Genomic DNA, 26,517 nt, shown 5'->3' on the forward strand with positions numbered 1-26,517 from the left:
TGTTTGCTGGATATTGTATGGATATTGTTAATCAATTCTGGGAGTTTAAGGGTTAACCTATAACATTCCTGGTGTAGCAACTGATAAGAGGGCTTCGTTGCCTACGATACGTACTCAGGAATTGCAAAAAGGTTGGAGTTCGTCGTAGAGTTAAATACGTGAGATATCCTCAAGTAACTGTGTAACCATTGAAACATGTGCGCAATAATTTAGATTCCAAACAGGTATCCAACTGTTCAAAATTGCCTTCGACTGTTTTCATGTTTACAACATCCTAGTGCACAAGTGGCGGACCTTTTTGAAACGTGAGATGAGGGTGCGTGCGCGCGCCCGCCTGCGCGGGAGGAGGTGGGGGGAGCTCACAATACACCAAATCAAGAACGTTTATTAACTCAAGCTTTCATTCAACTCAATTTCTTTCACATAAGCCTTTGGTACAAGCAAACTTTGCAATCTTTACAGGGTCCACTGTGTCCGTAATCTATTTGTGCCAATGCATAACTAGGCCGTTGTTCAAAAAAATATATATATATACAAAATGCCCTACGATACAATACTATACCAAACGAGATCCTGATGAAGAGATTTAAGTGAAGGTAACAAAGCAAAATATTCCATTTGGCCGATTTTGTGTCGCGCAAACAGAATTCTGTTCATACGGAAGAAAAAGTTCTATTATTCTTAGAAGTAAAGGTTGTTTGCTACATTCTAAAGAAAATTTAGTGTTTCCCAGTTATTACAAAACACAAAATCCTTACAGATGAACCCAACCGATGAACTCGACAAGTCTGTTTATAGTTAGCTAATTTCAGGAGGAGCTTTGTGAAATTCTTTGCGTCAAAGGAAATTGTATTTGATTATAATAAGCCTTAAAAATAAACGTTCGCCTTTAGGGGATGGAAATGTACCAAGATGAAACGAAACAAATTCGGGAAAGCAAGAACACCACAGATTGCACAATAATCACCGTGAAATTTGACAACTTAAGGCCAAGTTTTGGAAGACGTACAAACACAGACAGAGCTCCGTTGACACTTTCACGATACAAATATCGATTGTGCACACTGTCTTCCAAACGTTTCTTCACCTCAGTTCTCAGAATTTAAAGTTATCAAACGGTCACCTTTCTACTTGAAAATCCATTCATGTTGTAAGAAGAAATCCCTTCCTGGTCACCCCTCGGAGTGAAAGAGCTCATGCCCCCCCTAATTAATCTGAAACTACATCAACATCTGTTCGCGTCTGATAAGACGAAATATTTCTGAAAAAAATTTTACTGCTTCCCATCTAACTGTTGCTATACATAAAAATAATTATTACCATATGATAAATAAATAAATGAAATATAATGAACATTACCTGTACCACAGCAGAGAAAAATTCACTTTCCTCTTAATTCGTCTAAAGAGACTCGAGAACACGAATCTCTTTAGATGGACAAATTTCGATATATAATTTTATTTCTTCTATGGGTCCTTGGTTTCTTTAAAAGTTTTGCTTTCCCCGCAAATTGTCGTAGAACCAATGTATTACTAGGGCGGTTATTGAACCTCCAGACTGTAAATACGCGTCGTAACCTGGACCTAGAAGACTTCGTCTAAATGAAAAGCCGTGTAGCGCAATTAACTGCATCTTAACATAATAGACTGCTTCCTGAATTAATAGCGTCCCAGCGCAAGACTGCGCCTGAACTCAATACACTGGGCCGGAACCCTAACTACGTCTGAAGTCATCCGATTTCCATGGTTTGATGCGTGTGGCGAACTCGTACATCTACAAAGTGTTCATATGACGTTTCCATCTCTTGCACATGTAATCGAAGCTATGCGTGAGCCACTGCTCTTCAAGTCTATTGAAACGATCCTGACTCAAAAACAGAGGTTTCCCTCGCCTGTCGAAGAGATTAAATAATGGTAAACGAGACATTTCACACACTGAGAAGGAGAAGGATGTAGTAGTGAGGAAAGTATTTCTCTCCCCTCCGCTGGGGCCTGGGTTAAATTCACGGAGCTGGCGTCACATGTGGCTTGAGCCTTATTGATTTTTGTCCTTGCGCAATAATTTTTTCTGCGGTTTCTTTGGATTTTTTCTGCCTTCAAAAAAACAAAATCTCAAAGTTCAAGTCGAACACAACAGTGGACGTTAAAACACCTCGTGGATGTGCTGCTGCTAAGATCCCATTCTAAAATTTACATCAAATTCATATTAATCATCAATCAAGTGACAAGCGCTCTGATTACTCCTCCATACCTTAAATCCCGGTCCTCCTCGCCAAAGCTATCGAGGTAGACTGAGCCCCAGATACAGACCCGATCGGCTCTGATTATAATAATCACTGAAGAGAGCACGATCAGGAAGATCCCAGTCCCTCTCCCGCAATTCAAGGCATGCTAACAAATGAAAAGCATAAAATTAATAAAGTAATATAAATTCGGTCAAGAATGAAGTGTTTAGGCGGAGTCACAAAAACAATACATGCCACACCCAAAGGGCTTAGACTGCTCAGAGGTCGCACATACTCTCGAAACGAGCCTCAAACTAGGCGATTAAACTGCCGAAAAATCAAGGAACAAGAACGGTTGACAACAGTTATTCGTCGTTACGTAAAGTAAGCAAAAGGTCTCTCTACTGATATCATAATTGCAAATCCTTGAGCTCGCGAGACAAAGAGACGAAACACGTGAGAACCGATAGTGAATGAAAGCTAGCGGTTGCGTAAAATCAGTGACAGAACCTCGTTTCTAACCTGTATGCATTCATACTTATCTGTTGTGCCTGTCCCGTCAACACAACAACTTCCTTGGAGACAATTGAATTTACCGCACACCAAACATACTGCAGGATCATCTGGAGCGCTGCCACACTTGGTGCATTTCCGCTTCCGGTAATGCTGGATCAAACTATTTAGCAAGAGACAAAAGAACTTATATTCGTACTTTAGAAAGGAAGGAAGTACATTAAAGGTGTCGCATACCGGCTTTAGTTAAAGAACCCTGTTCCCTTCTTCTCCAAAACAGTAAACTCCTCAGATATAATTACTTGCTGTCCTAGAAGCCCTTGATATTTGGGTGGTGAGAAACCTAGTTTACCTCAGTTTGGTCACTTACCTGTCGTATCGCTCGGGTAGTTGAAGTAGTCTGGGTGGCGGCCACTGACTCAAGTTGGGAAGAAGTTCCTACAGATATAACAAGCAGTAAGTTTTGCTGTGTGAAAATACTCCGTACACGCGAAACTGAATACAAACCTTGGTCTATCACCGCTAAATATATTCCCATCTCCACGTGGATATAACAGCACAAAGTTTAATTATAATTCAATTTTGCTAATGAAAGCTATTGTCAAATACATCCTTGACGAATTTTATTCATCAATCAGCAAACTCACTCTGTTCAGCTTGGCCTTTCGCTGCGTGAAACACAGCAACAGAGCATCACACCATCGTCGTATCACTTTCCGAGGCTTGGAATGAGGCCACTTTAGGCAATCTACACACGAGAAGGACTCGGTTCGACTATTACTAGATGGATCACATAAACCCAGGCTCGAGGCCAATGCACGGAATTCAGCATCAGTGTCCTAAAATAAATAATAATAATAAAATAAATAAATAAAATACGCTTCCTTGACTGGATTTGCTGTGTAAGGATACCAACTCCTTTACGAAATAAACTTTACTATACTCATAAAGGATCATCGAGGAAAGTAACGAAACAACAGGTCCAGTTGGTTAAACGGCAGATAACGCTATCCAGCGCATAAATCGCCATCCAGCGAATGTTGGAAGAAAATACACTGCGCTATCTACCAGAGAGCGTTATCAACCCTTTGAACAACCGGAACCAGGAGGATGAATATCGAAAGTAAAGATGCAATACAAGAAATCCCATAAAATTATTTGCAAAACTGGTTACAACCCAGAGAACTGGCCCCTGTTGTTCGAAGGTTGGAAAACGCTATTTAATGGATAAATCTGTATTTGCGCGTTTTGTTAACATTTATCCGCTGAAGAGCGATTTATCCGTTAGATAGAGTGATCCGCTCTTTATACAACTAGGCCTCAGTGTAGAAAGAGGAATGAAAACACACTTACCTGAACTTGCGGTACCTCCACACCAAAGCACAGGGCCGCCATCGCGTTTGCCGACCGCAAGAACCCCAAACACAAGTCTTGTAGGGAACGCTCCACAGTATGTGGGGACCATACCGACTGCGAGATCTACGAAGGGAAAAAACCAATGATCAATGAGAGGATGTTTATGAAGTTAAAAGCGAAATAACTTGGTGAATAAAATTACCCTTACTTCTCAGTAACTTGAAACAACTAAGTAGGGTTTCATAAGAGACATTTCATTAGCTATAACGGGGGGGGGGGGGGGGAGGGGAAGGTATGGGTGTCTCTAAATCTTTAATACTTGCCGTGTGGTGAGGGAGGGAAGAGGCAACAGAGATAACTTACCCCTCCGGTGTGATGATCCTCCTTGATCAAGGTACTGGTACTGAGCATACGGCAAACATACCCCAGTAAAAGATCGGCAGATAATTGGCCCTGAACAATTTCCTAAATGAAGATGAAAACAAAATAAATGATTAAACAATCTGGGTTACTCGTAGATTGAAAGTGACCGGTCACCAGGCAGCTCTTTTTCCAAAATAAAAAAGTTACAATTTTCTGGCCGAATTCGTTCTTTGCAACTGGGGTTGTAGTTGGGGAATATCCCCCTTTCAGTCGTCCTCTGCCGATCTGTTGTTCATTTCCTCTTATCTACTCGTTTACATCGTAACTCCGAATTTGGACCTCTTTCTACCTTTAACAAGAAGTAAAAATTCTTGGCCATCATAATTAGTAAAAGCTACCAAACATTACCAGTCAATTAAAAAATTCAAAGATCCTCCTAGAGACTTCTGCATTTTTTTTAAAAGCCTTCCATCGGCACACACAATGAAGATATCGACTGGACAGTTCTTAGGATGCAATTTTAGTATGATATTTTTCCTTGCGAAAAAACCCTTCTTAACGACCCTGGCGGGCAAATCGTAACAATTTGTGTTTACCTGTGATGCTGCTTTCTTTCCTAAGTCTTGCCACGAAAGTTTTTCATCTCCGACAAACTTACAACAAGTCTCAACTAGAGCCTGAAAAAATAAATATATATACAAACATGTATATAAAACGAATGCTCTTTGAGGTCAAATCTGGACAAGAAGAGAAGGCCGAATCTGTTCAGAGTAAGTGAATAATTCAAATATCTACATATAGTATCCAATCTCACAGAAAAGGTTGAGTTTCTCACCTGCGTAAACACCAAATTAAATATCAGCTGTACAAAGCACATGAAGTCACCTGAAATAAAACACGATACGGCGATTGGAGAAAATAACCAACAATACCAGATCACTGTTAGAACCGACTCCTAGAATAAATTACATCAAAGGGCCAAAATAAAATTTTTTTTGATTTTTTTATGAATATTAAAAAAATGATTGGAGGTCATGTCATTTCCTTCTGACACTTTGCATCAAACCATACAGAACGTTAGTATTTGGTAAGTAAAGCACTACTAAAATGGCAATTCTGATGATACTACGCCGAGGAAACCATACTGTACTTACGGTGTGAAAGCGGTGCCGGCCATGACAACATCATCTGTATCAACAATGAGAGTGCATCTCTCAAGAGTAGAGGACACTCCTGGAAACTGATTGTGCCACTGAAATAAGACAACAACTTAACTTTACCCCAACTTAGATTTAGAATGCAGTATTACTTTTTTTAATAATTACGCGGCAATTTACTCGTAATATTTTGCTCACAAATAAACGAAAAGCAAGATTGATTGAGATTTTTCAAAATTATTTGTGCCCGCTAGGCACCATTTTGGGTTGTGCGTATGACCCGTCCACTCTGAGGCCCCGATCACACTAATGTGCAATCAAAGGTTTCCCTTTTGCGTCTAAAACAAAACAAAGCAAAGTATTTTCACCGCAGTAACGTTTTCGTTTTTCTCTTAACTATCTATGGTACTTTGTTTTTACTGTCGTGTACATTTTGAAGCGTTTTCGTCTATCTTCCACTCTACCGGCAACGCCTGCAAATTAATTTATACGGTTAAGCCTGTCAACTGTACTAATCTGGACTGAAAACAGAACTTTTTGCAAATGCACGCCTCCCTAATACTGGTCTTTCACTTTTTTAGCGGTTCTACCGCTTGTGACTGTTGCAATTTCAAACTCATACGGCCACGTGCAGACGGTAATATTTTGTTGTTTTTGCAGAACTAAAAACGCTGTTTTCAAATTTATCACGCATGGTATAGATGGGGCTTTAACCATATTGTTTCCGCCGTTGGAAGTTTCATTTTATAATTAGCTTCAATTACAGAGAAACGCGCTTGAATCTCACCTGGAAGACGACTCTTTGAGGTCTTCAGTACCAGTCAGATCTGACCACACAGACAACAAAGGACCCACAAGAGTTTGGGAATGAAACTGGAAAGCACGCATGAGTGGACCTAAACAGTGCACGAAACAAGGATAAAAGAGGAAGAAAATGACTGTCATTATGAGACATCGAAAGCCTCACAGTAATAATTAACATTCGTTAGAAATTGGTATCCAAGTTCTTTGAGTCTTTTACTACACGAGTTCCGCTTGGATGGCAAGGAAAGAATTGATCCCAGATAGAGAAAATTTAAAGATCGTCACAACCCTTTCATGGTCAAAGTTTCACATACAGTAGCATCAGAGTACTCACCAAAACATGATTTCCTTGGACTTGAAAGTTTCCTTGCGACTTTATCCACTTGCTCTAATTCTAAATTTGTCCTGTGAACCATAAAAGAGCGATATGTAAACCTGGTATTTGAGTACTTCGGTAACAAAAAGGAAAAACAAAAGGCGATAGGTACAGCGATTTTGGAAGGGAAAGCAATACTCGTGGCAGCCCCAAATAAGATACACTGGCCTAATCCCTTACTGTGCGGGGCAGTTGATTTATGGATGGCAAAGAGGAGATATGATTAGAACGGTTGCCAATAATTAAAAAATTCTTGCGTAAATCTTCAAGATACACGCTACTGGATGTTTTTTTTTAATCAAGTAGTTTGCTTGCATACCTGGCCATTCTGTACAGCAGGCTAAACTTTCTCTCAACGGAACACCTGAAGCTTTCTCCGTCCAGAGCAGACACTGATTCTACAACTGCCTTGATGGCTGCACCGAGTACATTAAAGTTAAGCGCACTGGCTGTTAGTTTCGTAATAGTCTGTCGGATCACAAAGCAAACATAACAATTAATTAATAATTTGCTAATAAGACTAAAATATAGACATCAAAAGGAGCTAAAAGAGACCAAGGTAAAAATAAGCAAAATATCGGAAGCGTGGGAGAACATGAGTGACCACGTCGCGACTTGGCTTTGCTTCCAAACTGATTGGTTTGGAAAGGTGGTACGAGTTTCCTCTTCTCCCTCTAAAAGGAAATATAAGCTTCTTAACCCTTTAACTCCCAAGATTTGATTGTTCATTCTCTCCTCTGGCTGCTGCACATTCTCTTGTAAATCGGTTCCGAGAATTTGGTATTCAATCAAGATAATATCTTGTATCTGATAAGTTTGAGTATCGTCTGTTTGCTGGATATGTATGGATGTTATAGGGAAGAAGTTACAAGTTAATTACTTCTAGGAGTTAAAGGGTTGATAGGAACTGGTTTGGTATTGCTTAAATTTTCTTACATGAAGCTTGAATTTCCTCAGGACTGCATGTAAGTCACTTGTCTGTTCTGTGTGACTCTTTACGGTAGTCTAAAAAGATAAGAAAGTTAACTGAACGTGGACTTGAAACAAATCTTGGTTAACTTAAGAAAGGTTTACAGAGAAACATCTCTTGCTTGAATGGTACCATAGAATAATCGCTGCTTAGTTATATTTCTAGATAGTAATGCAAACAAAGGAAAACTCAACTAAGGGGAAAACGGCAATGTGATCGATACTAGCCAATACAGAAAAAGTTGTGAGAATTTTCGGTCAGCTATCAGTTGCGAAAGCGCTTAAGGTAATCTGCGGATGAAAGCCAGATGTATGATCATTCTGATGGGCGAAACTATGAAGCACTTCAGTGGGACACCTTTCTTTCTCAGACGCGCAAAGACACAGCAATCGGATATGGCCTTATTATCCGCTCATTCTTTCTACGACAAGTTATTTAAACTGCAAATTTATACCAAAATCTTCCTATGAAAAGTAAGGGAGGAAGTGGTCAAACCAACAAGGCGTAGGTAAAGTACACCATGACTGACCTTGGATGACGTCTTTCCATCCGGGATAATGTGCGACGGTACAACAGGAAGCACAGAGTTACCAAGCTGTCGGCACAAAGGACAAGTGAATTCCCCATTTCTTGGGTTGAACGGCTGCACGTGGTAAAGCTGGTTAGCATCCTCCTCCTGCAAGAGAAGTTCAGTTGCATCAGCAGACTTTCCGCACTTAGCACATTATAAACAAATTAAGTATTGCAAATATAAACTAAAGGTATCTAAGTAAGAAATACCCCAGTGTAAGGGGGTTTCAATATAACTTAACATTATAACATGTATCCGCGGTTTGAATGATTTTTTTGGTTGCTCTCTCAAAAAAAGTAAGGCTGCGCATTCCAAAGTTTACTTATTCCACTCCTGTACCTGAAGAGATTTTAGATACGATTGGTGACAGTCAACATGAAGGAGATGACCGCAAGATTGAATATGCACCCCTCCTTCTGTTCCACTGGCAGATGCATCCATGCTTGGTATCTAAATTAAAATGAAAAATTTTAACTCGAGAAACATCGATGAAAAGAGAACAAGATATTTTGTTTCTAGCCTACGGTAATCTAAAGGAGACCAGCAATTGTAACAGTAAGCCTATTTTCCAACAAAAAAAATCAATGCAATTAAACACCTTTGAACACTTTCCTGAACTAAAAACAGGTTAATTGCTTTTCCCGCTCTAAAGAGTGACGCGTGTTCCCCACATTTTGAAAGGCTGCAGTTTTTTTGTCACGCGCCTGGTAGAACCACGTGTTTTCCCGTGCTTGACCAGGGCGCCTAACACGTCTTAATTGTAACTGGCTACACGTTGCATTTCATATCGCGCCTGGTATCGGCTGCACTTTCTCACTTAATAATCAACGTTTTTATTATGTTCTCGTGATTAGGAACAGCCACCCAGTTTCTCACTTCACATTTGCACTGACTGTGTAAGAAAGTTCTTGTATTCAATGTTGCTTGCAACGATGTTATAACGTTGGTCCAAGATGGAGCCCGATGTTATAACTTTGGTCCAAGATTGAACCCGTCACTCATGTTCTTGCATTCAAAGTTACTTTATTGCCGCGCCTTGGCACCTTATGTTCCGGCCCCTTATTGAGAGAAAATCGTACCAAATCAAAGCATCTCCTCAGATCTTCAAATCTGTTCCTGAAGGTTGTCTCACAATTAATGACACGACTCTCCTCCTCCTCACGGTTCAGCGGTAGCTGGGTGTGTCTTACATGATGAGCTCTGTGTTTTAGCACTGTGGTAAAGGGAAAAAATACTCGACAACTCGCTCATCTCTCTATTTCTACTAAATACTTACACCTCGATTAGGAAACTTAATAAAGACTTTTAAATGCATTTGGAAATCTTAGTAAGGTCATGGCATATTCTATACTCCAGACAACTTTCCTGCCTCTTGCATTCAGAGAAGAAAAAAAAAGGAAAAGGTGAAAACGCTAGGAAGTAATTAAACACAAAAGATCCCTTATGTAACTCTGTCTTCTGGTTATTTCTCATTTTCCTGCAGTCAGTGGCGTAACTAAGGTTCGGTTCAGGTTCGCGAAAACAAGCAAATCTGATTACCTGCACTGGGTTGCAACAGGGTCACCAGTCCAATAGGCCTATCCTCCGTGGATGTGGATGCTTGTCCACAGATAACACAATCCAAAAAGTCTTCCGCTTTTTCGCTGGGCATACCATCTGCAGCATCTAGAGCGACTGAGAAAGAAATGTTAAGTGCAGCGTTTAACTGCATGAACAAAACATAGCATCGCAATGGACCTACGAGTAGCTCCAACAAACCATTTGTTTGATATTATTGTTGCCATTGTACTTGGTGTTTCTCTTGTTGCTACAGTGGCCAAATCAGTACCGTGTACCCTAACAAGGCCCTTAAACTCAAGCGCTCAGTAATGTGAACTCTTGCCAATTTCATTTCATAAAAGATTAAAAATCTTTGCGTAGTTCTACTTGCAAGACCACAGCGCAGACATTTCCTTGAAAAAGACTGTATTTTCTTAAGTTTAAGCGAGGCATACCTAGGTCTTTCTTCAGGGTTTTCTCCATAAAAATTTTCTGCTTGGAAGCAAACTCTGCTAAAAGCTTCTGCTGACGTTCCCTGGCGAGCTGTCGTCTGAAGAAGAAACAGTGTGTGCAGAGTAAAATAACATTTCTTTTCACATCTAAATATTTCTTAACAGTTTCGGTATTTTTAAAGCAAGGGCTAGTTTACGAGTTTAGCACTTGAGCCAGCGCGATAAGCAGAAGCGTTAATATTGGATCTCATAAATAAGGCAATAAAGCTGCTGAAATAGGCAAAAACAGGGCAACAGACCACAATTTCCCTGAGGAGCAATTTTCAATCGATTGTCGATTGTACTCCAGGAATGCTTTAATTTTCCTTTCATTTGCTTTTGATTGATTGGTCCAGAAAACTCGTGCCATCTTCTCAGCCAATCAGATTTAAAACTTGAACCAATGGTGACTTGGTCATGGCGTTGTGATTATTTTGGATTTGGTTTGATGACACTCAATCGAAACACGCTCTGAAACGCACAGAGAAGTTTCTCTCACACATACTTGCGCATGGTCCTGGCTACAGAATTATCCATACCACTATCAGGGGAGGAAGGACCGGGGCTCACTTGTGAGGCTTGGGGTTGAAGCTTGCGCAGTACTGCAGCATTCTCGGGACTGGACCTGCTGATCACGGCTAACAGGTCTGACAAGTAGTGCACATCGTCAGCACACGCTGGACTCCTTTAGATGTGGAAAAGAAGAGTTCCAATCAAAGATTTGACATTTTTTACATTATGACAGTCTAACACGTCCAGTCTTAAACGAGGCGAAACGCGAAAACGCCAGTCCTCGCTAATAGGCGTGTAAGAGTTGTGCTCTCACGACTTTTTTTAAACCGAAAAAATTGGTGAGTACCTTGCCTTATCATCTGCCACATCCACCTCTCTTGAATTTGGAAATTTTTCCCATCGTGAACATTAAAAAAACTTAATTGACCTTTTGGCTGAATAACGTATTGATGTTGTTTGGGGAAGTGGAGACCTCTTGTTTAACAGATCTGTGAGTAAAAGAATAGACGGGATTCTCCACAGTTGTCATATTACAAACGAAGTTTCACCAACCTTCCTGGTGGTGTCGAACTGGTAGACTTGGCGGATAACAGCTTCACCAAAAGGCTTAAAATGCTTTCGTTAATTCCCTCTGCCGAACACGAACTCGAATCCTCAAACTTGCCATGGGTCCCGACGGTTGCACCAGAAGACGTCATCGTGCAAGAACTTGTCTCCATAGCAACATCACCAACTGCCTCCTCCAAATCAGGCATGGCTTCTTGTTTGCTGAAATGCAACTCCATAGCCATCTCCAGGTTTCCTCTGCAGGCTTTAAGGAGATTTATTGCAGTAACTAATAAAAGAGAGAACGTGGTATTGTCATTTGTAAACGTAATTTCAAATAAAACTCATAGCACCCTAACTTTGCATTCTCTACCTGAAAAAGCGCATGTTTTATTAGAAACCAAAGAGAACGTAAGAGTGACTCGAGCTCTCTCTAAATAAGTCCTATTCTGGTACGCAAATCACTACCTTCACTTGAATTGGTTACATCCATGAACTGTTGCACCAGGCCTTTAAATGACGCTGTATTTGCAATCGTCAAACCACTTCTCTCTTCTGTCTCGATCGACAAAAGTTCGAGCGAATCTTGAACGCCACCCTTGGTCGGCTGCGGTGCAGGGGGGTTGGTATGACTGTTCTCAAGGTCTGCCGACAAAAAAAGAGAAAAGAAATCGCCTTTAAGAATTTATGTATTAAAGATAAACTGTTTTGCAATTCTACATTGAACACACCAGCATCATCGCTTGTATCCATTGGTTCTTGTACTGGTTGAACCACGTGACGAATATTTACCACCATGCTACTTGAATTAAAACTCAAATCACTGACAGTCTTTGGCCATCCTGCAGGAGTGTGGTGATTCTAGAAGAGAAACGAGGCAAGGAGACATAAAAATTATCAGATGGGCTGACATGCCTCAATCAGCTTGGACTAATCCTCAAAGATTTCATAAATTAACAAAGAAAAACAAATCAGATATTTTTAGATTCTAGGACCTGTGTCACTGCGAGTATGAGATTTGAATTCGTGTTTTTTGCCCAATACTTGGAAAATATACGACTCACGAGGCTCCATCGTACTCCTCATAAGCCACAAAACTTGCATAGATATCATTATGGGAAGTAATTCAACCCTTCCCTGATTGGAAAACTAAAAACTGCGATCGCATCGGTATTTTGGGTTTGTCCCTTCGTAATAATGTTGGCGGCTACCGCGTTTTCCCGCCATATTAGCGCACCTTCGCACGCACCCACTCTTCCACCTATCGGAAAGTCTGAAATCCGCAGTCGTACTCGTCGTAAATTGTAAAGGTCCCTACTACTGACAACAACGGAAAAGCATCGCTCTAATCAGTCAACAATAGTACTAGCAAATTAATTGAAACACTCTTCTTACCCTGAAAAGCCACTGGTGGTATTTGTTCAGATACATCAGCAGCATGGAAAGCTCTAAGGGCTAAAAAACATCAATTACATGTTAAGAGAACAACTGGCGGTGGTTTGTTGGTTCCGCAACACGCGAGTAATTACAGAAAACAAACACTTACCTGATTTTCGTCACTTGCAAGAGCCAAATTTTTAGATGGTATGTTGAGCCTTTCCGATACACTAAAAAAATTCAAACAAAATACATGTAAGCGTGACGCAAGTGAAAGAAATTGAAGAGAAATTGTCATACAAAGTCACAGTCATTACCTGGTTTCATCCTTAACTTCCACCCACCCCACCCCACCCCCTCTTCTCTAGGGGGAGGGGTGGGGTGGAAAGAGACTATCAGCTGTGTAATCTCTTGTTTCTAGTCATTGACGTGGTGTAGAGAAAGCCTTAAAGTGGCAATTCTAAGGTGTAAGCGCGATGAACGCGATAAAAGAATTTTCTGTCGCTCAGTTGCAGAACTTCAGAATGCGAAATCAGAACTTACTTGAAGGTTCGAATCAGCCCGAGGAACTAACATGTTTCTTTGACTCGCGCTCGAGACAAAAGTTCAACATCTTCCCTCATTGAAACCGAAAAGTGTACAAGTTGAGAAAACGTACATCGTACAGCTTAGATGAATCGGCGTTTTCACCCAATGAATTCGTCCAATCTTCCCCCAAAACAAACCAAACCTGCTCTACAGATTTATTTCGTTCTCAGTCAAAGTTACCTCACAAGATGTCTAGTTAGTTTTGTGATGAGATTCCGTCTTTGAACTGGTTGTTGTTCTATCAAAAACTGAATGTGTTGTAACTGGGCTATCTTCTCTAAGGTACTACTTTGGTTTTCTGCAATCAAATAATCGACACGGTTTAAGTCATTCTCGTGGTTAGCTACCGATCTCTGTGGCGTTCCATGCTAGTGACAAGACCAAACAACATTCTCTTTTATTTCATCACCAAACTCAAAGTTCATCATCCTTATTATTCTAAATACTCAAAGAAATCTTGTTCAAATTGATTTGTTAGCGATCAGTGGTCGCATACTTACGGAGAGCGCTATTGAGCACGCCATTCATGAAAGGAAGGAACGGCTCAAACAATGGAGGCTTCATAAGGTGATGACTGTGCAGCACATCAGCCATAACAGCACACACGTGATGCGGAGAATCTGTCTCTGGACGGAAAGGAGCAAATGGGTCTGAAGAAGAAGAAAAAAGGTTTCGATTACGGCTTCCTTCAGGTCATTTGAGATTAGTAGTGTAAATTGCTGGCGCTTCTCTCGGTTTTTGTGTCATGTAACAAATTGGAGTATTCCTAACTCCTCCTACATGTACGAAGAATGCTTATGGATCGCAGGTGATCCTTGGCAACCCTCACTTCCCTCAGAATTTGTAACTCTGATCTCAGGCAGAGAGAGGCTCAGTGTAAACGACACTCAATAACTGGGACAGGGCATAAACCTAGAAATCTAGATCCGGAGTTTGGCGCATTTACATTTCCTTTCAATGCGTTGTCGATCAAAATGTGGCGAAACATGCCAATCGGTAAGGTATTTTCCTGTTCCTTCGTCACTTGCTTATCTACGCTGTACGACTCCATTAGAATGAACTAGCCGAAGAAAGTCTGAGGAAATTACTCGGTTTTATGCCAATTGTCTGAAGAGGCGTAATACCCAGCCACAACATGTAATAATGATTACGTTCAATGTGGAGTCATTTGAAAACCACTGATCATAATGGTACAACACAGACAAAATTAAAAAAGCAAACGAACAAACAAGCAAATGAGCAAGGAAAAGACGCCTTCTCCAGCTACTATCGGCACTAGCCCAAGATCAGAGAATCTGGACCTGATTCCACTGAAGAAAACAGTGTCCAGGTAAGATTTAAAGAAATTTCAGACTTTTGAAAAGTTAACTAACACACGTACCTTGTTGTAATCGGAGTAGAAGTTCTTTATTCAAACAGTGATGAGGACTAATCTGGTGTAAATCTTTCACATCCTTCCCTGTAACGAAAACAACCACTTTTCACGTAACCCTTTGAACCCTAAGAGTGACCAGCATCAAATTTCTCTCTACAATATCATCCCTGTATCAAACATTAAGGTCATGAGGATAAAGAGAGTGATCACCAACTAAAGAAACTCTGGATTGTTGAACAAATTCTCCTCATCAGCACCCTAAGAACTGCATAGAGAACAGTTTGGAGAATATGCATACTGATCTTGGGGTGTAAAGGGATAATTCTTCTGGACAACAGCCCCTTAGGTCACGTAAAAATGAAAATCATGCGAAGTCTCCTGATTCATTCTCCGGTTAAATTTGATTGAAAATAAAATAACAAATCGTAATCTGATGAACAAAGCGAAGACTAATTGGAGAGAAAAAACAATAATAAAAATAGTCATTAAAAACAAACCGTATGTGTCAAGAAAGTCGATGCAGCGATCAACAATTATGCATCCAATATCCCTGGATTTAACATCTACACTTGAGTAAGGCAGAGAGCTCTGATGGATACAGTAGATATGTCACATCAGTGTACAGTGATAATCATCGATAACCCCTAGTTCTCTTTTTCTTCAGAATCATTAAAGACTTAAAGCTACCACATACTTAATTTTGTTTGGCTACAACTGTTTATACGACTGTTCTACGGTTATTTCTATCCAACACTCCTAGCAAGTATTCGTACATAACTATTCAAACTTTAAATCGTACTGAAAACCAAAAAACGAAAAACTATTTATGGTTGTAGAATAAGTAAACTCATAATCTACCTATTTTAAGTGGAGCTTTTTGGACCCAAAAACAAGAAGAACTGAAACATAGACTTGTAAAGGAAATTCAGGTAAATCAAGAGTTGAAACCTTGACAATACGTATCAAAGGCACAATTTAAAAAATGCTTACCAGATCTGAGTGCAGCTTAGGGCTTTCCATAACTGCCACTTTTGTCAAATAAACTGCAAAATACAGAGCTTCTCCCAAGGAATTTATATCATTTGTGGCCTAAAAGTGATTTATAACCAAGAGAAACTTTTAAGAATCTTTTTACAAATAATTGAAAGCTACTGCTGAAAAATGATACATTTGGATTACCTTGTGGAATATAAAAAACAGGACTCCATGCAATGTCTTAGACAAGAGGATCTTCAGCAAGCCACGAAATTTCTCACTTAGCGGTTTTAGAGGCTGAAATGGAAACCACAGGCCTCCTTTCTGAGACTGGTCATTCTTACAAGCACTGAAATAAATTCAACAAAAAAAACCTAAGTTAATATCAACAAACTCTGAAACAGGGAGTGAATAAGAGAGAACATGGCCACGATGGGAAACACACCGGCAGTTGTAAAATAATCCAGACTGTGACAATTCCCTATAACGTATTTAATCGACTTAACACCGCCCTCGATAACCGAAGCAAAATTTAAACGAGTTTCTGCTTTGCATTACATTTAAGAATGATTAAGAGACAGCAAATCAAAACCTCGGATATCAAACTGCACACAAGATACATACCAGCACAAAAATTTGACCCTAAACATCTACTCGTCAAACATAATAATCACCTTGCTTGATAGCGCTGCATAGCTGACTGCACATGCTGACGATGGACTGCTCTTAGTAACACATGGACAATATCAAAGTCATTCTTCCAAACAGATTCTAAAGAAAAAATGACAGGGTGCAACTTGAGCCAAATTACGTTCAAACACAAACAAAAAAAAACTTGATGGATCAAGTTTTTCTCCAGATTAAAATTGTAATTCTCCACAGTTGTATCATACATTCGCACCATGATTTCTGACACAATGCCAACAGTTGCATTGTGCCAATACAAAAAAAATTCGGTTAAATGCGAAAAACGTTCAGAGCCTCGTGAAGATTGGAGAAAGAACTTGGTAAAAGTTAAAAAGGTAAAGTCTGTATTCAAGCCTATTGGCCCCTTTCAGCCGAACCTTCTCCCGGTTTCCGAGTATCAGGTGCTAGTCCATCGCATGGTCGCCCCCTTCAGCAATTTATCAGGTTTCCCTGACTATTCCCCGGTCCCCGTTTATACTCCTGGGTTGAGGGAGGCATTGGGAGATTAAATAAATTTATCGTAGGTTACGTAACCAATTGAGTGGGGTGTTGCATGGTATGTCGTTACAATTTCTTTATTAGCAGAGAGCCGGTATATATATATACTGCGCTGCTTTCATTCATATTCATTCGCGTCATACGAAAGTCTCTGCGCCCTCAAGATTAAATACCCAATGAGTGAGGGCTGTCAGTTTTTCATAGACATATCTGCAAAGAGTGTGCATAAAGTCAGTGCGTTTATGGTATTATTAGTTGTTTGTTTGTTGTATTTTGAGCCTTTCAGAGTTTCTGTAAGTTTGCTGTCAGTTTTTCAAATACATATTTACAAAGGGTATGCATAAGAGTCAGTGCCACGGCCAGGTCTTAAACCCAGACCTCTAGACCCAGAGTCCTGTGCCAGGACCATTACGCCTTTGCGTCTCCCACAGAACCAACAGTAAAATTCATAACATTCAACCATGATGTCTGGTGTTTGAAATGTGTCTACTCTGAGGTACCTTTGGGTACATAGATCCCTTGTTGCATCGCTCCGCTTTCAAATCCAGGTGCTTTGTAGTCTGCCAACTAAAATATTGATAAACAAGAAACCATTAGCCTTTTAACTTTCAGGATTTCTAGATTCACTGAAAGCAACTGTAAGTCTGCTTGCGAGGAAAGAAAGTTATTTTACCAAATCTAACCATCTACACACCTCACTGAGTATTAACTCAAAATCTTGTGTGTTGTGAGACTGTCCTGGTTTATCTGGGATGTAAAAGTCTGTTAAGGCAACTACATATTAAATAAGATCAACATCTAATATACTATACACTTAATGTATGGACCCGGGAGAAACAGTTACTATGTTTTTCCGAGAGTCCTGACGTTTCCCTCAACTTCGTTTTGGGAAACACCAGGACTCGAGGGAAAACAAAACTAACTAGTTTCTCGAGGGACCATACATTAAGTGCTTTGTTATATATATTTAAACTTTCCCTTAACGATCATATGGCAAAAACATGCTGTTGTATTCGGCGCATGGGCAACAACTGCGCAATTGTATCCCGGTCGGGATACATTTGAATTTGATCAGGGACATGTGACCAAGAATCAACCAATCACACTGTTTTGTTGAGTGAAAGTCTGGGTATAATTACAACAGAAGGGTTTGATCAAGGAACAGATTAATAAGATTTTTTTAGCCAACACCTGATAGAAAACATTGTCTACGTCAAACTTTCATGAACAAGCAAATCATGTTGAACTACATTGCATCATTAAAGTTTCTTCGTTAAAGGATATTAGATCAACAAGTTGGCTGTGGGTTTTATCTCCCATGCAAAGCTGTGCAACCATTTCTTTCCGCAAGATTTCCTGATCTGTAAGCCCTTCAATAAAGCACAAAAAGTTGTCTTAAATACTAAAAACTAAATCATAAAACTTAATACTGAAGTTCTTAAATATGACTCAAGAACTGTCTGATGGCACAATCCGAGGAAAACTCCTTCCTCTCAGATTGATTTTTTATTTGAAATTACATCGTCCATTAACTGAGAGAGCCAGAGGTTGAGTTCATAATTATATGAAACAAAAGGCGTTGGTAATAGTGAATTTGTGGTGGTGAAGCCAACCACTTTTTTTCTAAGCAATCTAACCACAGCTCCAAAAATAGAAAAAAAAAAACTTGAGGTGATTAATTATGGTAACAATAAGATATAATTCCGGAGATGAGCATTCAGGAACAATCATTTATGAGCTCTAGAGCTTAGTGTGCCATTAACTGTTTACAATCATTGTGACTCGTTACCTAAATGTAGTCGATTGCTAAGGAGTGTGACGAGCAGCATTAACATTCCCTCAACCATCGATACTTCGGAGTCCACATCAAAACTAGGGGGACTGGATACAGCTGGCACACCAAACTTAAACCAGTGTCGCAAGCCAAAACTATATAATTATATCAGTGAGACAAAAAAATTTAATAATTAAATCTTTCTTGTTCCGTTCAACATTTGCACGCAAACATTCACTCAAGATAATATCTAGGTCTCCATGTGTATATTGTTGCACTATAGATTAGATGGCTTGGTGGAAAACTGTATAACTGTGACTGTTACAGAAAGACCTAGTGATATAACTATTACACCTCTATGTTGCCTTCTATGACTTCATCATACCAGTTACCTTATCATAATTAAATATAATGTAACTGTTATACTTGCAAAACAAAGCAGTGCACAAACCTCTCAATCATCATGTTCACAAAAATTTCAGGATCCAGAAACATAGCACAGACCTAAATGATTAAATAATGCTCATTCACAATTCAGTGTAAACAAAATAATGCAATCAGTTATGTGTAACAGTGGATTACAAAAAACTTCTTTTCAACATAGGCACAACCATCAAAACCAATGGTACAATTCAAGTGAATAAAAAAATAAAAACTGATCAATCCCAACCATTAATGGTTACTCAAGCCTACAAAATTATAGAAAAACCAATCAATAGGTTTCACCATTTCAATTGATGGTTGAGAGAATTCTGTGCTTGACCCTGATGATGACTGCTGTTTGGATTGCCAAACCATGATATTGAAAAGAGGTTGTTGTTATGTTTCCATTAACTGGGACTAAAAGTAGAGTTAAATGTGTGGAATAATAATTAAACCTTGTTTGCTTTAGCCTTTCATCATTGATCATTAATTTACAAGCTTGGTTTTACTAAGAGCGTCCATCACGAACTCTACATTTTAGACCTTTCACCTGCAACATGAAAATATCCAAATCTTGCATTGAGTTGCAGAAATGGCAGTCATCATAGAAACGAACTTGACTTCTAATCTGTGAACCATTTCGCACCCATCTACCAGCATGAATTTCACAAATAGCAGCCTGTAAAACAACAGATGATTCTGTTTAAGACCAGAAGCAGTTGAACACACAGATGGGCACACTGCCCAGTGGAGTAAGGGATGCTGAAATCATGACAGATACATGTAAATGGGCAGCCACACAGCTAGACACAACCAACCACAACAAAAAAATGGAAATATTTGCACACATGCAAGCAGCTTCTGTGTCACAAAGCCACTTGTCAAGCCCTTTGTCTTTGGCTATTGTTCTGCTAGCAAGAATTAAGTTGTTTCCTTGAAGCTGCAATCAAGATCCTCAAAAAGTTCTTTGAGCATCTTGAATCTTTATACTTGAAATTTGAGCCTTGATTCTTGATAGTTTTGAGCATTGGATTCAAGGAGTAAGTGTTGAGTCAAGGCTGTCAACCTACTTTTGAGTGGTACAGTAGAGTACACAACACACAGATACAAGTGAACCGACAGTTAAACTAATAGACTTTCAACAAGACACCATATATATCATACATTCAATTTGTGAGTTTTTGTATCATATTACAAGAATATCCTCACCTGGATATGTAAAAGATCCTCACAAATGTTCCTCAGCAGGTGACTTGAAGGAACCACTTGCTCAAGAGGAACATCAAACTGAGATACAGCCTGTAAAGTGTTAAAAATGATCAGCAAAGAGTCACAATTGAAAGATAACACAGCAAGCATCAGAAGGGTTTATAACATAGCCAGTAAATTTGTGTAATCAAATTCAATTGCACAAGAGTGCTTCATATTCCTATTATGCACGCTCATGACGTCAGCAAACAAATCCCTCAAGAAAAAAAATTTTCCATCAGGTTGAAAATATTATAAAACAATTGATTCATATGTCAGCTGTGCATTCATCAAGACATGAAGCACTTGGGAAGTTTGGAGAGCACTCAAGAAGCTAGAGTTGCTCTCAGCTATGCCTTGAGCAACTCTTACACATCTTTCATGCTCTCCAAACTTCCCACATGCTTCATATCTCGATGAATGCACGCTGACGAATGAACCAATTGTTAATTGTTCGTCTAACACTGTTCTATCCTTACCAGGCTAATAAATGCAGCAAGATGACGATGGAGAGGTAAATGAAATGTAACTTCTCCTCGCTGAGGCTAAACAAAATAAAAAAAGACTTAATTACATACTGCACATGAGCTGAGTTGGCTTAGTTTGTAACTCAAGCTTGGCATGCTCATGTAGTGCCATGACAATTCGGCAAGCCCCATTGTTATGCATGAACAATTTTTATGATGACATTTACTAAAAAGTGACTCCTAGGTCTCTTACTGTAAGTTGTACTAAAATGTTCATGAATTTTTGCCACTTTCTTCATGTATCTTAGAAGGTATTCATTCAATTTTAGTGTTTTACAGGTACCTTGAAGTCCAATTAAAATTTACAATCTGCACCAGTCCTTGAAAGTTAGGCTAAGGGGGGGGGGGGGTTTGTTAAATGTGGGTATTCTGATGTAAACTTACATGATGCCTATTTGAACAAAAAATCTCAAGCCATTTTACAATGTGTAGCACCTATAGTGACACAAACAGACCTTGCTATCCACTTTCTTGTACCATCTCTCAAGAGCCTCAACACTTCCATAGATCATGTTTTGAACACACTGTACTTTTTTCTATATTAGCAAAAATGAAAGAACTACTATAGGCAGAGCTCCAGTAATACAAATGCAACAAACATGAACAGTTCCTAGATACTACAAAATGTAATGTACACTGTAGAATGAGGAACCACTCTATCTACAGAGGCCTAACCAGGCAGCCTTAACAGTCCCTATCAATCTAGGACTGAAGAAATGAAGTTGATGTAAAAGGGTATCCAAATTGATTAATTCTAGTGCCTTTTTACCTGACCTGGTAGGATGTAGTAACAGGGGAATAGTGTAAAGTGACAGGACAATATACACCAATTTTCTACCTCAAAAATAGCACCAGTAGACCATTGAAATTCAGCTAGAAAAATTCACAATAGTAGCCACAGATTTCTCAGAATTCCCATGCTGATAGAACATCCTGCAGTGTTACTGTACATTGCTTTTTGTTAAACTCACATCTATATAAACCTCAATTACACTCTGTAAAAAACCTACCAGCGAAATACATGCATTTACAAAACTCCATAGAGGTGAAGATGCAGCTTCAAGCTCCACAGCAAATGCTGTTCCATATGTGTTGGGTTCAAACTCAACATGTGTCAGTAGTTTACGGGTGTTTACATTCATTCCTACAAAGAGAAAAATGTAAATAAAATAACTTTGTCAATTAGGTATCGTATTCGGTACAATCTATGAGATTCACCTTTCCAATGAATCAGACAAAGCAAAGTCAGATGTTAGGGTGTAAAGGGTTGAAATGATTTCAAACAAATTTGATTTGTGCTCTCTTTTATCTACAGATTATGGTAACATACCTGGCAACAGTAAAAACATATCAAGCTGGTTAAAAAAATTATCTTGACCTGCGATTCATAGTAAACTACATCACTTTGTACAACATACTGTACAAGCTCTAGACAACAGAATAAGCTGTTCTTGACCACTTAATTTGAATGAAGTAAATAATCAACCCTCAACTCACCAGTTAAATGTTCAATGAATTTCATCCACTTCTTAATCAGTTCAGAATTCTGCATGAATGTATCAGCTATTGTCTTGTGGGATAGAACATTGATGAAGTCGCTTACTATTGGCCAGTAACAATGATTGCTCAGAGCACGACTTTCGCAGTTCACCACATCATGATTAGATGCTGCGTCTGTAAACAACAATAAAGTTGTAACAATCATGAGCACATGGATGATGACCCATCAGCTTAGTTCAAATATCAATAGGCCCATATTTTTTACATCACAATACATGATAAACCATCAGTAGGAAGCACATTTGTATGCTGTAATAAAAAAATTAAACAAAAAATGCTGTTAACACCTTGACCCCTAGGAGTGACTAGTCTCTAGTTTCTCCAATATCACCCCTGAGGAAATCGAAATGATCACCAACAGAAGAGGCTTTTGATGCTACACAACTTCTCCTTGTCGACCACTAAGGAAATGTGTAGGAAATACTATGGAGAATATGCATGCTGATGTTATGGTGCAAAGGGCTACACATACTTTGACAATCTTGTTTCTGCCACTGAACTTTTTGGGCCATCATGTTCAACAAGCTTCCTTTTTTACCCAAGTTTGAAATACACGTATCTAATAAAAGCAATAGGTGTACCTCCTCTTCTAAAAGTCACAAGAGCAGGTCTTGCCATGTCATGCAACACTTTGACCATTACATGAAGAAGATTCTGCTCCCGAACAACTTTCTCTGCCAGAATTTTGTTGCTAAACAACTGCACACTGACATGTACCACTCGGTTTGACAATTGGTCCACACTGTCGCTAGAATCACTGTTCAAAACCAGTGCTTTGGCAATCTTCTGATAATTTTCACAGAATACTCTGGTAAATGCTTCCTGTAGGCAAAACCAATGATGAGTTCAATATCAAGAGTATTTTCATCATGGCAGAAGGTCAAGGTCATGGGTGTAGGGTCAAATTCAAGGTGAAACTTTAACCATTAAAAAGAGACGCTACTTACCTTGTATTTAGCACATGGTAAAAAATGAAGCAGAAATGTCACTACTTTCTGTGGAAATTCAAATTGTGTCACAAAATCCATTAAAAAGTCCAAAAATGTTTTGTTTACAACATCGTCAACACTGTCAGAAGACAAGAAACTTGAAAACGAGTCTGAGCTGTCCATTCTGTGAACTGAAGAGTGTCCAATGCCATGATGTGACCTGGGCGTAGTCAACGATAATCTTGAGTCCTTTATAAATAGTCCTTCTACTTCTACTATTTTCATGATCAAGGATTCAGCGGTGACATTTTTCATAGTATTTGTGTCACACAACTGAACTAGGAAATGAAAGAGGCCTTCAGCATCACTCATGTCATCAGATGGTGTATCTGAAAAGAAAGAAAGTCATATCATCAATTTTCTTCACCACTGGTACATGTTCTTACACATGTACTCCTGCAAGTTAACAGCATTCTCTTAGACCAAGTGTCTTAAGATTATGCCATAGTAACCACAACCGATAAAGAGAAAAAAGAAAAATACCACTTTACACAATGCCAAACAGAACTGAAACTAAAACAAGCAACTGCCTTTAACATAGAAAAATGCCAGTGACTGGATTGCGATTGTCTCAGTTTTGAATCTGAGCGCTTGAGAAAGTGGCTCAAGTTTTCTGAACCAATCACACCAAAATGAAAAATTAAAGCAGAGGAAACCGGAATTACTTTCAACAGTCAGTTGCATACTATTTGAGAGAGGTGAAGCTGTACTCAACATGTTTAAAAGGATTTTTAATTTACCTTTATGGCCCACGATACAAAATACCTTAAAAACACAAACATACCTGTTGCATATGGTTCCAATTCTTTCAACTGTTGTTGCAGTCTTAAACACAACCTTGGAATAACAAATTTAGCCATGTCCAACAGTGCTGGAGGGGGAGTTCTGATAACATGTGTGTCCTTTCTCCCATGACGACTACAAAAACTTCAAAAACATAAAGAGATCTTTTCAAAATACTCAGATATACCTGTCACAATTTTTTTGGCACCATGCTTTTTTAGAAAGTTATAGAAATTTTGTACTGAGAAACGCAACACAAGTAGAATTCTCCAAGCCCCGGCTGTTAGAAGGTTGGATAACAATATCCACTAGATAAATCTCTATCTGTCTATCTCTATGTAGTATGTTTTGCTATCAATAATCTGCTGGATAGCAATTTATAAATTGGATAACATTATCCAACCTTTATACAACTGAGCCCAGGTGACTAAATGGTCTGGCAGTTCAATTTCAATACACACCTAAGTTTACTTGAAATTTTACTTTTAGCATTCAAAAAGTTCTACTGAAGAAGAATGTTGATTAGAGTATTTGTATTTCATTTTAAGATGCCAAGTAGAAAATCATATAATTTAAACTACACTATCTATCATTGCTTCATGGTACTTCATAATTATGCTCTTAAACTCTAGATTCACTAGAAATTTCTTTTTTGGTACCAGTGATTGTTGACATTTCTACCTTGGCCTATTCTTGAGCACCGTGAACTCAAGGTCAAGGTTACAGCCCTGATTGAGTTGTTGTGTGATGTTCGTGCACAATATATACTTACCACCCACCCAGGAGTATAAGTAGGTATGTACATGTGAGCTGTCAATGTAACCTGATGAGGGAGGGAAAGGGAAGGGTGGTCATCCAGAGGGAGCAGTGGCACTCCTAGTGCTCCAAAAACTTGGTTACCCTGGGCCCACATGGGTTCCTTGGCTCAAGGGCATGATTTAAGGCTTACAATTGTATATACCTTAACCTTTTTCATTCCCATAAGTGATTAACATGTAACTTCTCCCTATAACATCCACACATTATCCAGCCAACATGTAATGAGAATACTCAAACTTATCCAGTAAGAGTTAGTAGTCTTGATCTAACACCAAGTTCTCATGACTTATTTACCAGGAAATGTGTAGCAGCTAGAAGGGAGAATTAACAATCAGATCTTGGGAGTTAAAGGGTTAAAAAGCTCCACCGCAGAAGAATGTCTGTGATGATATTAAGACATTTATTTTGAATTAATTACTACTCGATATTCAACTATTAATAATTTACAAATACTTCTCAGTGCTTCATTGCCATGCTCCAAGGCCCACTCGTTTTAACAGAACGCAAAAAAGAGTTTGTTATGATTTATTCAAATGTCCATGTAAGAGATATCAGTTCATTTAAATGTGGAATGTTACGCGATAGTGTTATGATGATATCGCAATTTTTAAAACTGAAACATCTGAAGACTTTTACTCACAGTAAATTTCGTTTCGAAAATATCAAACTATATGAACAGAACTGAAACTATAAGAGATAGACGTTTCTACAGAATGCATACGGAATCGCCTCAGGCGATCACAGCGACTGACCTCTCAACCTCACACTGAATCAAAATAACTCCAAATACGTCAACAAGGACAACAATTAATCGATCAAACGTAATAATTTAGTACTAAAAGAATGATTCAGAGAAATCTCTCAAAATTGCAGGGATTTACGTAGCCCTTCAGATCTATCATCAATAACTTAGAGGGGTCAATCTGTAAATATTGTACGCACCCGTCTGATTTCATGACATCTTCATCTCCACAATCACACGCTCCACCAGCCTGACTTTTAAACATGTTGAAATCATGGCCTTCGTGATTACCTGCGTGAAAACAGTCTGCACACAATGACATACAAGGCGAGATTCCACAGTCCCTGCATCGGTATGCCACAAAGTTTCTATTCCACACCAGACCACAGATTGTCGGTGAGTCGAATGACCTCAAGACATTTTTAAATTCCTCTGGAGGTGTTCCACTAGCGATTAGCCACAAACACCAATCTTGACTTTCTGCATCGAATGTATGTTGTAGACTAAGAATGTCATCTAAAAATCCTCTTATATCGCTTCGTCCTTTCTCCGTGTGGCAAAGAGCCTTGAAATTCGCCGCTTTTCTCTGCTTCTCTCTCACAGAGAAGCCGTGTTTATCCGCCATATTACATATTTTGATAGTATCTCTTGTCTTTTGTCACTGTTGCCTGGTGCTGACTGCTCATGCGTGGCTCAGTTGAGCGTCGAGAGTCCGAGAGGAAACTGAGA

The 26,517-nt window shown here is 39.2% G+C and overlaps 1 protein-coding gene across 1 annotated transcript; it reads right to left on the reverse strand.

Annotated features, from left to right (window-relative positions):
- Nucleotides 1-398: 398 nt before the first annotated feature.
- Nucleotides 399-26,439, reverse strand: LOC131786976 (E3 ubiquitin-protein ligase ubr3). The gene is made up of 47 exons (XM_059104032.2): nt 25,989-26,439; nt 24,229-24,371; nt 23,403-23,773; nt 23,037-23,277; nt 22,393-22,569; nt 21,906-22,039; nt 21,351-21,431; nt 20,848-20,913; nt 20,330-20,419; nt 19,671-19,799; nt 19,149-19,201; nt 18,713-18,852; nt 18,206-18,293; nt 17,618-17,675; nt 17,424-17,490; nt 16,413-16,509; nt 15,943-16,087; nt 15,754-15,852; nt 15,261-15,351; nt 14,770-14,847; nt 13,889-14,038; nt 13,569-13,686; nt 12,970-13,030; nt 12,819-12,878; nt 12,155-12,284; nt 11,892-12,068; nt 11,430-11,712; nt 10,870-11,049; nt 10,329-10,423; nt 9,874-10,008; nt 9,414-9,547; nt 8,674-8,784; nt 8,293-8,439; nt 7,730-7,798; nt 7,113-7,261; nt 6,752-6,822; nt 6,401-6,509; nt 5,611-5,708; nt 5,292-5,341; nt 5,053-5,133; nt 4,457-4,558; nt 4,091-4,216; nt 3,385-3,576; nt 3,108-3,175; nt 2,747-2,900; nt 2,251-2,390; nt 399-1,891 (listed from the first exon to the last, which is right to left on the reverse strand). The coding sequence occupies exons 1-47, from the start codon at nt 26,411-26,413 to the stop codon at nt 1,774-1,776; spliced, it is 6,081 nt and encodes a 2,026-aa protein (XP_058960015.2). The 5' UTR covers nt 26,414-26,439; the 3' UTR covers nt 399-1,773.
- Nucleotides 26,440-26,517: the final 78 nt, after the last annotated feature.

The sequence above is a fragment of the Pocillopora verrucosa genome, chromosome 10 (genome assembly GCF_036669915.1).
Source record: "Pocillopora verrucosa isolate sample1 chromosome 10, ASM3666991v2, whole genome shotgun sequence".
NCBI lineage: Eukaryota > Metazoa > Cnidaria > Anthozoa > Scleractinia > Pocilloporidae > Pocillopora > Pocillopora verrucosa.